At 38.5% G+C, this 14,359-nt stretch overlaps 1 protein-coding gene across 1 annotated transcript in view; it reads left to right on the top strand.

Moving 5' to 3' along the window:
* Csnk2a1 (casein kinase 2 alpha 1) overlaps positions 1-14,359 on the top strand; it is a 48,339-nt gene that overhangs the window by 22,287 nt on the left and 11,693 nt on the right. Inside the window, exons 2-6 of the mRNA XM_051193633.1 lie at positions 6,125-6,236; positions 8,421-8,522; positions 9,005-9,055; positions 10,396-10,455; positions 12,310-12,393. Of these exons, the coding sequence (XP_051049590.1) occupies positions 10,438-10,455; positions 12,310-12,393 (102 nt within the window). The 5' untranslated portion in view covers positions 6,125-6,236; positions 8,421-8,522; positions 9,005-9,055; positions 10,396-10,437. The remainder of the gene's footprint in view (positions 1-6,124; positions 6,237-8,420; positions 8,523-9,004; positions 9,056-10,395; positions 10,456-12,309; positions 12,394-14,359) is intronic.

The raw sequence follows: 14,359 nt of genomic DNA, 5'->3' as shown, positions 1-14,359 counted from the left end.
GGTGAAGTGGGATTATCTATTGTCTATGTCTTTGTGAGCGTAGTTAACAAAGTTGGAATTTTCTTTTCAGAACTTTCTGTAGGGCTGGATTTGTAATGTATCATGAAAATCTGGTTTTGCCATTGAATATCTTGTTTTCTCCATCTATAGTGATTGAGAGTTTTGCTGGGTATAGTAGCCTGGGCTGGCGTCCGTGAGCTCTTAGTACTTGCAGAACATCCCATCCAGAACCTTCTGGCCTTAAAAGTTTCCATGGAGAAGTCAAGTGTAATTTTTGTAGGCCTGCTTTATGTGTTACCTGGCCTTTTTCCTTCACTGTTCTTAATTCTTCCTTTATTCTGTATGTTAAATGTTTTGATTATTATGTGGCGAGGGGTCTTTTTTCTTTGGTTCAGTCTATTTGGTAACCGGTATGCTTCTTGTGCTTTCATGGGCATGTCCTTCTTCAGATTGGGAAAGTTTTCTTCAATGATTTTGTTGAATATGTTTTCTGCACCTTTGAGATGGGCTTGTTTGCCTTCTTCTATGCCTATTATTCTTAGGTTTGGCTTTTTCACAGTGTCCCACATTTCCTGGATGTTTTGTGTTAAGGATTTGTTGGATTTAAGATTTTCTTTGGTTGATGAATCTATTTCCTCTAGTTTATCTTTAGCGCCTGATCTCTTTGATCTCTTGTATTCTGTTGGTTATGCTTGCATCTGTAGTTCCTGATTGTTTGCCCAGTTTTTCTATTTCCAGCATTCCCTCAATTTGTGTTTTCTTTATTGTGTCTATTTCAGTTTTCAAGTCTTGAACTGTTTAAATTGTTTCCTTCATCTGTTTGATTGCTTTTTTCTTGGCTTTCCTTACTTTCTTTAACAGATTTGTTCATTTCTTGCATTTTTTGCTTGGTCTTTTCCTCTATTTCTTCCAGTTTTTTGTTTGTTTTTTTTTTTTTTCTTCCATTTTCTTTAAAGGATTTTCTCATGTCGTCTCTGAGGGCCTCTATCATTTTTATGAAGTTATTTTTTAAGTCCTTCTCTTCTGCTTCATCTGCTTTGGGGTGTTCAGGTCTAGTTGGCGTAGAGTCCCTAGATTCTCGTGGTGTCATCTTGTCTTCCTATTGTTGGGTGTTTTCTTGTATTGCCATCTTCCCATCGCTTCTTCCAGTGGGTGCAGGTGGAGTCTCTCTCTCTCTTCCCTGCTCTCCTGGTGGGCATAGATGGGTCAGGAGTTCGATGTCTGTAACTCTGGATGGTCCAAGCTCTCTAGGAAGCCCCACAATGGGGATCAAAGATCAGGCAGGCGGGACTAAGGGTGGTCCTGCGTGGATAGGCAGGTTCAGTGTGCTCAGAGCAGATTCAGGAAGTTCCATGGAGGTGGAGGGGTTGTTGGACCTGCACTCTGGCCCAATGCTCAACCAGAGCAGTGAGCAGTGGGCCCAGTAGGACATGGGGGGGGGCAGCTAGTTTTTTTTTTTTTTTTTTTTTTTTTTTTTTTAAGTTTTTCAAGACAGGTTTTCTTTGTGTAACCCTAGCTGTCCTGGAACTAGCTCTGTAGATGAGGCTAGCCAGGAACTCAGAAAGATCCACCTGCCTCTGCCTCCTGCATGCTAGGATTAAAGATCTGCACTAACACTGCCTGGTGAAATCAAGAATATCTTAATGTTTTGTGTCTGCTAATTCTAAAAGATCTCCCAGATGATTAGGGTCAACATAAAATAATGTTTAGGGAATATGAATTGTTTCTTCCTAGTTCTGTCAGATGTTAGAATCAATTGGTAATTGGTGGCTTTCTCCCCATTTTAGAACATTTAAGCATGCCTTTTGTAAATAGTGACAGTACTGTTGTATCTACCCTCAGTGTCATTTTTATCTTCCATGCTGTCTCACAAAGAATATCCAAACATTGTGTTTGGATTACAGGCTACTTTGCAGAATTTGATTAGGATCAGTATTAGTTTTAGCACAACTGGAATATTTTAACATGGAGGTATATTTGAGATCGTTATAATTAGTAAAATGGTTTCCCCCAAAAATACTTTGAAAAAAGTAATTTGTCTTTTTACATTTTTTTTCTGCAGTTTGAAGAGAATAGGTCTGATACAAGGTCTTACCCACATCTGCCTCCGAACACAGTAACTGCCAGATCTTCAAACATCAAGTTCAGCTTTGTCTGCCAACCTGTCTGACATGTCGGGACCCGTGCCAAGCAGGGCCAGAGTTTACACAGATGTTAACACGCACAGACCCCGAGAGTACTGGGATTATGAGTCACATGTGGTGGAATGGGGGTAATTATTTCCATTACTTAACTCTACTCACCCATAGTGCTGTATCTTGTAGATTTGTTGACTAATTCATGTCAGCAATTCTTCCCTGCCCCCTCCCTCCAAAGCTCAAGGACAAAGCTGAGCTTGCTTTCATGGGGCTGCAAGTTTATCATACAGCAGGTTGGTGATTTGGCAAGCTCATTTTCTGGGTTTGCAGTCTAAAAGTCATTGTCATTCCGTCTCTGGTCTATATAGTTTATGTATGAAGCTACTAACAAAGACTTACCTGTTAGCTTGCCTTCAAGCTTTAGCTACTACTCTGGAACCTTGGGAAAGTGAGGCGGGTAGATTATAAGTTTAGGGCTTGCCTGGGCTTCTAAGTTAAAAGCTAGCATTGAAGATATGTGAGAGACTTTGAAATCACCAAACTTAATTACTTAAGGTATTTTGGAGGTCAGAGTTCTGTCCCATGGTAATAATAAAGGATGAAATAGTTCTCTAGAAACAGAAACTTCTTTTGGACGAGAAGCAGGATTTAACCTTTATCCTTTCCATAACCCTAGTTCTGGAATGCAGCCCAATTGTATCCTCAAGAGCTGTAGCCTCCTTCAACAACTGTGTTTACTCTCATAGTTACCCATGAGAGGCTCATTTGCATTTCCTGTCTGATCATGGCATTTAATTGGAGAGTTTTGTCATATTTTGTAATAAAAACATTTTAATAGTTAAATACAAAATAAAACAATTTGAAAACTCAAAGATGTATAACTCAGCTAAAAGTGAGAAGCTGATGCCAGATGACCTTGAATTGGAGGTCAACCTAGTCTATGTAGTAAAACTTTGTTTCAAAAAAAAAAAAAAAAGTTAACTCCCATATATTGTATTTATATCTGATTTCATATGATTTTCTTTAGTCTGTAAGTGGTTAAAACTGTCTCCCTAAACTGTCATAGAACTGTCACAGGGTATGGTTTCCATTTTGGTATGCTGTAATATGTAACAGCAAGCAATTTTTCTACATATAAGGAGTCATTCTTGGCTTAGAGATACTATTAAGAACCATGGTACAAACCAATAAATGGTATCACTACTGATAATCTTAACAATTCTGTAATGTCACAGACTTTGAACTCTAGGTACTACCTGTGTTTACTGTAGAAATCTTAGTCTTCAAAAGCAAATGCTCTCATAGTGCTACTGCAATGATACTAGAGAGTCCTTTCAATGTGCTGTTTGCTTGTTTGTGTTAATTTATAACTCTTGCATAAGAGAACTCAGTGAACAGAAAGAGACCTGATAGTATTAATATTGCCCTTTGTTCTTAGTTCATTTTTTTCCTTTCATTGTCCTTTTTAACTGCTTGAGAAAATGAATGGCTGCTAATGGTACATACTGTATTATAAGAGTAAGTGGAAACCAAAAACAAAACAAGGCAGCAGTGGCACATGCCTTTAGTTCAGCTCTTGGGAGAGAGAGGCAGGAGGATCTTCATTAGTTTGAGAACAGCCTGGTCTACAGAGCAGGTTCCAGGACAGGCTCCAAAGCTACAGAGAAACCCTGTCAAAACTACAAAACCAAACTAAAAAAGGATAAGTAGAATTTAGCCCTCTTCCCCCTGTTGCTTAGCATTAAACCTAGTGCTTTGTAGATCATAGACAGGTACTCAACTGCTAGGCTATAGTACCAGTCTTTTTGTCTTTTCTTCCTTCCTTCCTTTCTTTCTTTCTTTCTTTCTTTCTTTCTTTCTTTCTTTCTTTCATAACATAGGGCCTCATGTAGCTCAGAGTGGCCTCAAATTTTCTGTCGAGCCTGGCATTGAACTTGCTGCCTCCACCTCTCTGGAACTGGGATTCAGGTGTGCACTAGCACATTTTTGGGCTATACATCAAGAATTCACGCACGGTAGAATGTTAACTGACCTTTTTGTTTTAGTTTGGGAATTAAAATTTAATGCACTTTATTTGATGGAGAGACTAGATTACATGTGCCACATGTGCTAAAGAACAATTTGGGAGTTGGTTCTTTCCATGCACCTAATGGGACCAGAGGTTGAAGTCGGTTCTTCTAACAAGCAAGGGGCTTTACCTTCTAAGTCATCTTGCTAGCCCATATTTATTTATTTTAAGATTTACCTGTTTGATATGTTTAAATGTTTTGCATGATATCCTCAGATATCAAGAAAGGAGATCAGCTCCCCTGGAACTGGAGTTACATATGCTCATGAGCCACCATGTGGGTGCTGGGAACTAAAGCTGGGTCCTCAGTAAGAACAAGTGCTCTTAACCACTAATTCATCTCTCCAGCTCCTTTTTTATGTTTTGGTATTTTTTGAGGTAGATTCTCATATACTAAGGATGAACTTGAACTCCTGGTCCTCCTACCGTTACCTCCCAAGTATTGGGATTTGATAATACAGCCATGTTCCACAAGTCCCACTTCATTTTTTTCTTTTGAGATAAAGTTTCTATAAGTGAAACAGGCTAGTCTTGAATTCACTCTGTGCCCCAGGCAGGCCCTAAATTTGTGGTCCTCTTGCCTCTGTCTCCCAAATAACTAGGAATAGGCATGCACTACCATACCTGGTAGAATTGGGTCTTGCTTGTTTGTTTTTGTGGCAAGCTTTCACTTTGTAGCCCAGGCTAGCCTCAGAGTTGCCATTCCCTTTCCTGAGCCTAAATCCTGGGATTACCTTTGTGGATCCCTGTAATGCCTGCATTTGTTGTTGGTTAGAGCTACGGTCTCAAGTAGGCAGCAGGGGGGGGGAGGGAGAGTATTAACATCTGCCTTATTCTTTACTCTGCCCATGACTTCTAGTGTCCTTATTAGTTAACCGAATGTGGGTAGACGCAGAACCTCTTTGGTTCATTATTTCTGATGTGGTTGCAAGCTTATTAAAAGTCAGATATTGTCCTGAAGGATCAAACCTATTTATATATTTGGAATCCACTTGTAGACAAAGAGGCTTGATAAGAAAGGGCTGCTTCCAGGTGTAGCTGAACTGTAATAGTCTTACATCGTTTGTTGAGTTCAGTGCCAATATTGGACCAGCTAGTATGAAGCAAGAATATACAAATCAGTTACTGAAGGGGAAGTAGCCTACTGTTGGAGACAAACATATACTTAAATCCCAATACAAGCTAACCATGTGTACTGTGCCATTAGATCATGAATAGTTGGAGATTTGAAAGAATATTTGAAAAGCTTAATAATGCTTATTGAGACCGATTATCAGTGTGCTGCTCCGTTAGAATCATAAAGAGAGACTTGAAAAATATTTAGAAAAGCTTAATAATAATTCATTTTCTTTTTAATGCCTATTGAAACAGAATCTCATGCAGCCCAGGCTAGCTTTGGAACTATGTAACTGAGGATAACCTTGAACTTCAATCCTCCTGTCTTCACCTCCTGAATGTGTACCATGTCTGGTTTACATGGTTCTGGGAACTGAACCCAGGGTCAGGTGTATGCTAGGTCAGCATTCTACCAATTGAGCAATTGCCCCTAATTTTTCTGTTTCTATTTGGTACATACATAATTTTAAATGTCCCAGGTTTGTTTTTTGTTTTTGTTTGTTTTTATATAACATTTAAAATATCTCTTACTTGTATTACTTCTGATGGTAATAGAGTTATCTGTCTATTTCTCTTTCCCTTCATGTGTGTGCATATTTCTTTTCCTTTCTTCAGAATCATTTGTAGGCTGTCAATAAGCTTTCTGTAACTAGCTCAGGATGACCTTGAATGCAGGTCTTCCTGTGTTCACCTGCCAAGGGTTGGAATTACAAACATGCACCACCATGTCTGGCAAAAATAGAGTTTTGCAAGTTGAAAATTTGATATTTTGAAATCATTGTCACTGTGTTTTTATCCACAGAAATCAAGATGACTACCAGCTTGTTCGAAAATTAGGCAGGGGAAAATACAGTGAAGTGTTTGAAGCCATCAACATCACAAATAATGAAAAAGTTGTTGTTAAAATTTTGAAGGTGAGTACAAGAAGAGAAATAATGTCAGAGTTGTTTGAATATGGAATTTATGCATATAGGTACCTTTTTATACGTGTTACATGAAAGATTTTCTTCCTCTAGTAATTAGCCTCCCTATTTATTATATCCTCTAAAGTCCCAGAACACCCAGTACTAGCTTGCTGGGTCAGACCTAAAGCAAAAGAGGAGATGGTTAGAATATGACCAAAAAGGTTCTTCTATCCTAATGTCTTACCTAATGTCCATTTCTTATTCTTTCAGTTCATTTTATGCTTTTGTTTTCAGTAAGCATCATTACCTCTGCTTTGTCAGAATAAGAAAGCAAGCACCTAATGTGGTATTACCATCTTCACTTCATCTATATGAGTGGTAGGAACTAAGACAAGCCTAGAAACGCTTGCTTCATCAGAAAAAGGAACTGTCTGTGTGTAGCACGATGGTAGACTTTTTGCTTAAAGTGCATCAGGACTTGGGTTTGATTCTTAGTGCTACAAAAACGGAGAAACAACCAGAATAACAGCTGGGAAGATTACTCATTAAAGTGTTTGCCATGCAAGTCTGAGGGACCTGGATTCGTATTTCTAGTAACCACCTAAAATAGAGACAGACATGGCAGTGGGTGCCTATAATTTCAGTACTGGGAATTTAGAGACTTGAATGTGTCTATTGGAAGGTGGAGGACTAGCAGATGCTTGCTCCCAGGACTGACCACCTCAGTTTAGTCTCTAGAACCCACATGGCTCATCTCCCTAAGTTGTGCTTTGATCTCTATACACATGCTATGGGACATATATAAAAGTAAATTTGAGGGGTGAGTGTGTGTGTGTGTGTGTGTGTGTGTGTGTGTGTTTCAAATGTGATATATATCATATTTATAACAAATGTAGTGCAGATGCAATTGAGGAGATGCACGTGCACCTATATACACCCTCCCCAATAAAAGGTGCTTCTTAGCTGCAGCTTACTAGTGTAAGTCTAGTGTTTCTTGATGCTTTCTTTTACAAAGAGAATTTAGAAAACAATATTTACTTAATCTGATATTTTAAATGTTGACTCTAGAAGATTGGAGAGATGACTCAGTGATTGAGAGCACTGGCTGCTCTTCAGAGGACCTGAGTTTTATTCCTAGCCTACATGGAAGCTCATAACCATCTTTAACTTCAGTCCTAGAGGTTCTGATGCCCTCTTCTGGTCTTTGAGGATATCATTCACACGTGTGGTACACATACATGCAGGCAAAACACCCATGCATATACAATTTTAAAAATAAAATTTTGCTTAAGGTTCTTTGAATTTTTACACAAGTCAGATTTAGCCAGTGGGCTGTCCAATGTGCCTCTTCTACTCATTATTTATTAATTAATGTGCTGCCTGCTGTGCTGTATTATACTGGGGACTCAGCTCATAGTTCCTTGTCACAGAGGTGTGTGTTGCTGCCAAGAAGCAGAAGTTCCCAAACACTTTCCGTTTGTAGCATTTTTCTTGTCTCACAAGTTTTTTTTTTTTTTTTTTTTTTTTTAATGGTAATCCACAGGGAAAACAAAAGCACATACACATCTAAAAACACAAAACGCTATTAGCCATTTTATAAGAAAATTGTATTTCTTTAAAGAACATTCAGGGGGCAAAGCAGGAATATTGGTATGAATTTGAAGCCACCTAGGCTATAGGGAGAGTGTACAGGAAGGAATGAACCCACCCCCTTTTTAACACATTAAAAGCTTTATTTTAACATTATTTCTTTACTTATTTTGTGGGTCTTTGGAGATCAGAATACATCAAGAGTTGATTCTCTCCTTCCAGCACATGGACTTGGGACAAATCTCAGAGAATCAGCATTATTGGTGGAGAGTACCATTATAGGCTGAGCCATCTCTCTGGCCCCATTAAAAGGTTTTTGTTTAAAGATCTACTATGTTGCCATTTTAAATGGTGGTTTGCAAGGTTTTAAAGTGTGACATAGTGCAATTAAATTGGAAACTAAATGGTAATTCTGTGTATATCTAGCTTTTGGAGTAGAATATGTAAGTGCCTGGTAGTGCTGAGAGAAGGGGTTCTGAGAAGTCTGTCACATTTCTTTCTTCAGGAAACCCGTATAGAAGCTGTTTTGTATTACAGTAACTGTGAGATATACTCAGAAATATTTCTGTGTGTGTGTATGCTGATATACTTTTACCATTTCAGCCAGTAAAAAAGAAGAAAATTAAGCGTGAAATAAAGATTTTGGAGAATTTGAGAGGTGGTCCCAACATCATCACACTTGCAGACATTGTAAAAGACCCTGTGGTATGTACAGTCATTGTTAAAAGATCTACCAGGGCTCAGGTGGTGTTGGACTCAAAGTACACCTTAGTTCTGTTTTCACTACCCTACCATTAAATACTGTTTTATTGTTCTAAATCAGTTACACATTTAACCAGCTTAGGTCCTGCCAGAGATAATACACACATGTACATATGTACACACAAAGTCTTATTGTAGCCTAGGAGGTTAATAACCTTAAAAACCAAATGTGTTAATCTAATCTGCAAATTTAGGCCTAATGCTAGTGGGCAATAGGAATATTGTTGGGTTCCCTAGAGCCTTGGGAGATTTCAACTTGGGATATTTCTATAAAATCCTTCCAAAAATAACCTAAGTGGTAATGATCAAGTGGGCAAGGTTACTACTGCAGCAGACTACCATAGTTCACACACAATGCCCATAAGCTGAAAACTAAAGCTGCCAGGGCCAGTACTAATGTATTTTCTTTTTTCTTTTTCCCTTAGTCGCGAACCCCCGCCTTGGTTTTTGAACATGTAAACAACACAGACTTCAAGGTATCATCCATAAGCAACCATTTCAAACTACTGGATTTTTAGATCATACAGAAAGTTTTTTTGGGATGACAGTGTATAAAGAGCTTGATTTTTGCTTATTGAGTTTTGCCCCTAGTTGATCAGCACTAAAAGTAGTATCTGTTTTTCATATCTTGATATTTTACACTGGTATTTGTTTAGTGATGTTTTAATAACTATTTCTTTTACACCTTACCATATTTATCATAGATTTAACAGTTTCTGCTGGTGTATAGGCTAGTGGAGGTGACAGTGCATGTTGACTTTAGGCAGCAATGTTCAAGAAAGAATAAATTGTATATATAATAGTAGGGACTAAATGCATATTCCATAAAATCTTAGGGACTTCAGGCTTACTCTTTTTCCTTGTTCTTATTCTGTTGTATGTTGAGTCCAAATCTTGAGAGTTTAAAGTGCCTGGCAATTCAGCTTCCTTTGAGCTGCCCTCCCTCCCCTGGGGTATGGATCATAAAAGATAATGAGAAGAGGTCATGTAAGATTTTGCTATAATACAAACCTGTACAATACATATCTCTGCAGATTCTTGGGTGGCCTACTTATTCAAACAGTTCTATTCCAGTATAATGTAGGCATTTTCCTCAAGTACATATTTAATAGAATTTGACTTGCCTTTGTACAAGTCAAGTATCAGGAATGTTAGTATCACTAAACAGGTGGTTTATTTTGTTTGAAAAGGAGAGAAAAGAGAAACTATTATAGATACTTTAGAATCAGAATAATAAACTCAAAAACTGTTAAGAGAACATCACTCACCATTTAAAGGTAATCAGATGTAAAAAATAACCTGCAGCCCTTTTAGAAACTGGAAAAGTTACATTGCAGCTGTTTGTAGAGTGTATGGTCACACTAGACTGGAATAGTTCTATTTAGTTGAATCAGCAAATTGGTCTCTACATTTTCATATCCACTGGTGATTGTAGTACCAAGTGTGTAGGCACATGATGGGGTATTTCATTTCACTACTACAGAGGTTGCCTACCAAAATGTGTTTGAAGGGACTTAGAAGGTAAAATGGAAAAGTGTATCAGTGCATGTTGTGTCAATCATATGTATAGGTAGATTCCAACATTGCATTATAGCTTCTATATGTATTTACATTATCCTTTACCTTTACTTATAGAGGTGAAAACTCCAAGAGTCTCTTGAAAGTGATTTTTTGGTGGATAGAAACCATTTGAAAAACAAATCTTGGGACCATGGTGAATGAGCCAATCTTAGTTGAAATAACTATTAATTAGGGTGAGAAAATTGTCTTCTTAGTACTGTTTTATAGCTTAAATAATTTCATTTGTCTTTAACAGCAATTGTACCAGACATTAACAGACTATGACATTCGATTTTACATGTACGAAATCCTAAAAGTAAGTAGCTGTAGGTACTAAGTATTTTTAAATTGGTCTTTGCTTTGTCAGGCGGTTTATTTGATGATGGAAAAACCAGGGAATTAACTTTGTAATGTATGCTGAAATCAGGGAGCTTCAGCAGTAGTTATAAACTGTTTTTAGTGTTGGACCCTTGGGTAAAGTCTTGGTAATGAAATGGAGTGCAGTAGAACTATAGCTATAGAACATGTGGATTTTTATGTGACAGGGCTTCTTAAGCAAGGCTGGCCTACAACTCACAAGGCAGCCCAGTCCAGGGTGACTTTCTTGATGATCTTCCTACCCCAGTCTCCCATATTCCAGAACTCACAGTTAATGACCCACCACACCCAACTTTAGGATGCTTTAGTTTTGTTTGTTGCAGTTTTTATTCTGTGATGCATGCCAAACAAGATACTTTACTAATTAGCTAAATCCCCAACCCTAGAATGCTTTAAAGAGAACCAAGAATGGAAATGGCAGTGTGAAAGCATTTTTTTTTTTTTTTAATATGTGCTAGCCGCTAATACACTTTATTTTACTTAGGATGCAACAAATGACACTGGCCTGGAGGTGCAGGCCTTCCTGTAATCCCAGTATGAGGACTGCCACATGTTTGAGGCCAGCCTGAGCTACAGAGTGAGACTGTTAAGAAACAAGATTAAAATAGAGATTCTTGAACTCAGCCCTAAAAGGGTTATTGTTCTAAGGACAGTAAATTTCCACTGATGACTAGTGGACTTTGATTTCTGACATGAGATCACAAATTATCTTGCTGCTTAGTAGTTGCAAGATCATCTTTATAAGGAGAGAATTGCTTAGAGTAGGCTAAGTTTTCTTATTAATCATATGTTAATACCATGCCAGCAGTTTAAGCTATAAAAGTATCAAAAGAAAGCTAGGCATATTTGTACATGCTGTTGATCCCAGCACTAGCGAGGAAGAGGCAGGCAGATCTCTGGTTTTGAGGCCACTCTGGTTTATATAATGAGTTCTAGGCCGGCCAGAGTTACATAGTGAAACACTGTTTCCCCTCCCCCTCAATAGCATCAAAGGATAATACCTGCAGAGACATTTGATCTTACATTGGCTCATGTGGAAAACCGACTTTAGCCATAGACATATTTGCCCAGCCCTGCAAACTAGAATCCCAAGTAGTTCTTCAGGAAGAACAAGAACTTAGCTAATGGCAAACTCAAAGGTGTGTTGCTCCATTCACTGTAACTTAAGCTTATGAATTGTATTCAAATTTAATAGATGACCTAGATCAGGAGTTGACAAATTTCTTTATAGGGTTGAACTCTGTTGTTATAGCAAGAAAATAGCTATGGATGGTGTGTATAAACATAGACATAGTTGTGTGTAGGTAAAACATTCCTATATACAGGCAGCTAGTGATTCACCCCACTCTCAGCTACTGAAGAAATTACTGTTCTTTAAATAGAATCTTGGTAGGTTAATTTTCTTCTGAGGGGACTGTGTTTATAGTCATACTTTAGGCTTTGGATAAGAAGTTGTGTGTTTTTGTACACTTGGTCTTTCTGAAATAAGTAAAGAGCAGTACATGCCTATAGTCCCAGCACTAGGAGGCTGAGGCAGACAGGTTGACAGGAGTTTAAGAGTAGCATAGCAAGACCCTTTTGAGAGAGGGAGATGGAGATGAGATGATTTTGTAACTTGAATATGAGAGCCCTAAGTGTTTTTGACTGTATGAACCAGGTCTTGAGGAATAGCTGAGAGTGGGTGTCCTAATCCTGATTCCCTGGATTGTTGTGAGGCTATAAGAAAAACTGACATGGAGGAAAAAATAGCTTAAAACAATACCTCATGGTAGCAAATTTTTCTTTGTTTCAGGCCCTGGATTATTGTCACAGCATGGGGATTATGCACAGAGATGTGAAGCCCCATAATGTCATGATTGATCATGAGCACAGAAAGGTAAAGTCATAGTCAAACTTTTATAAATATGATGAAGTTAGCAGTTCATATTCAATCCCTATTGTCTGTCTTAGTCCTTAGTACCTGTTAGGTACCTTATAAATACTTTGCAGTTGAATGAAATAGTTAAGTCTTCATGTTCAAACCATTATTCATATTCCTAGGTATACTGTGAAGGAAACAGGATAGTGAGCAAGACATTGATTCAAGCCAGGAAGTCTGTCTTCCATTCTTATTAAGTAACTGATTTGTTAAATTCTTTTCACTTGCTGAATTAAAACAAGAATAACAAATCTGTACAAGGATTTATTATTTTCCCTCAGTGTCATTAGATTTGATATGAGAATTAAAAACTCATGCTTGGGCTGAGTATGATGACATATGACCTTAATCGCAGCACAGAGGCAGTGGAATCTCTTGAGTCCCAAGGCCAGGCTGGTCTACGTAGCAAGTTTTAGGGCTGTATAGGGCTATATACTAAGACCTTGTCTCAAAAAATAAATATTTAAGGAGGAGGCAGTGGTGTGGTGCATGCCTTAAACCCTAGAACTAGGGAGGACGGACGGACGGACACAGAAAAGCTGGATGGATGGATGGTCGATAGATAGACAGACAGACAGACCGACCAAGAAACCTATGACCTTTATAAATGCTGTAATGGCAGCATGCTTTTTAATATTTCAGATTTTGTTTATGGGGGTATGTGGATGTGTGTAACCTGTACAAGTCAATGTCATGTCTTCATCTATCATTCTTTGTTATTTCAATCAGGGTCTCTCATTGAATCTCCAGCTAGAAGAGTTCACTAATCTAATCTCTCTGGCCAGTGTCCTCAGAAATGCTCCTGTCTCCATCTCCCAACCTCTGAGATTACAGACATATTCTGTCACACCTAGTTTATAACATGAGTTAGGTTTTCATATTTATACAGCAGGCAGACACTTTATTACCAAACCATCTCCCCAGTCACGCACGCACGCACGCACACACACACACACACACACACACACACACACGTTTTTGTTTTGGTTTTAATTTGTGTGTGATTTGAAACAGGCTCTCTCTATGTGGCCCTGGCTGTCCTGGAACTCACTATGTAGACCAGGCTAGCCTCAAACTCACAGCAATCCACCTGTCTGCTTCTGCCTCCTGAGTGCTGGGATTAAAAGGCATGAGCCACTATATATACTTTTTGTTTTCCTTTTTGAGACAAAGTTTTACTCATTGGCCATCTCTCCCCACCTCCCTCTCTCCTCTTCGTCCTCCTTTTTTGTTTGTTTTGTTTTTGAGACAGCTCTGACCTCGAGCTCACTGGATCTACCTGTCTCTGCCTCCTAAATGCTGGAAGTAAAGGCATGTGTTACAGCATCCAGACTGATAAAATCTTTTTTAAAAATCTGTTATTTTGTCAAGGGAGGGTGTATATGAGTTTGGGCATGTATATACCATGGCATATGTATAGAGATCAGAGGAAAACTTTCATGTCAATTTTTTCCTTCTACCATGTGAGTCCTGGGGCTTGAACTGAAGTCATCAGGCTTGGTGGAGAGTGGTGCAACTCAAGGCAGTGTCTTGTTATGTATCTTAGGCTAACTTTGAACCCATTATAAAAAGAGGATAACTTTGAACTTCTGATCCTCCTGCCTGTATCTTCTGAGTGCTGGGATTACAGTGTGTGTCTCCATGTCCAGTTTATGTGATGCTGGGGGTTGACCTCAAGGCCTTAAACATGGTACACAATCATTCTTGTGTGTGTTTGTGTTCAGGTATATGTATGTCAATCTTGGGTTTTCTTCCTTTGGAGTCATACGTCTCTGGTTTTTGTTTGTTTGTTTGTTTGTTTGTTTGTTTTCAGACAGGGTTTCTTTTTGGCATCTGGCTCACTAATTTGATAGCCGGCTAGCCAGTGTGCTATGTGGGTCATCCCACCTGCCATTACTTCCCTAGTGCGGGGATTATAAATTTG

Source organism: Phodopus roborovskii, unplaced genomic scaffold (assembly GCF_943737965.1).
Source record: "Phodopus roborovskii unplaced genomic scaffold, PHOROB, whole genome shotgun sequence".
Lineage (NCBI taxonomy): Eukaryota > Metazoa > Chordata > Mammalia > Rodentia > Cricetidae > Phodopus > Phodopus roborovskii.
Note: the sequence above shows the minus strand (reverse complement) of the source record. Positions and strands in the feature narration are given on the sequence as shown.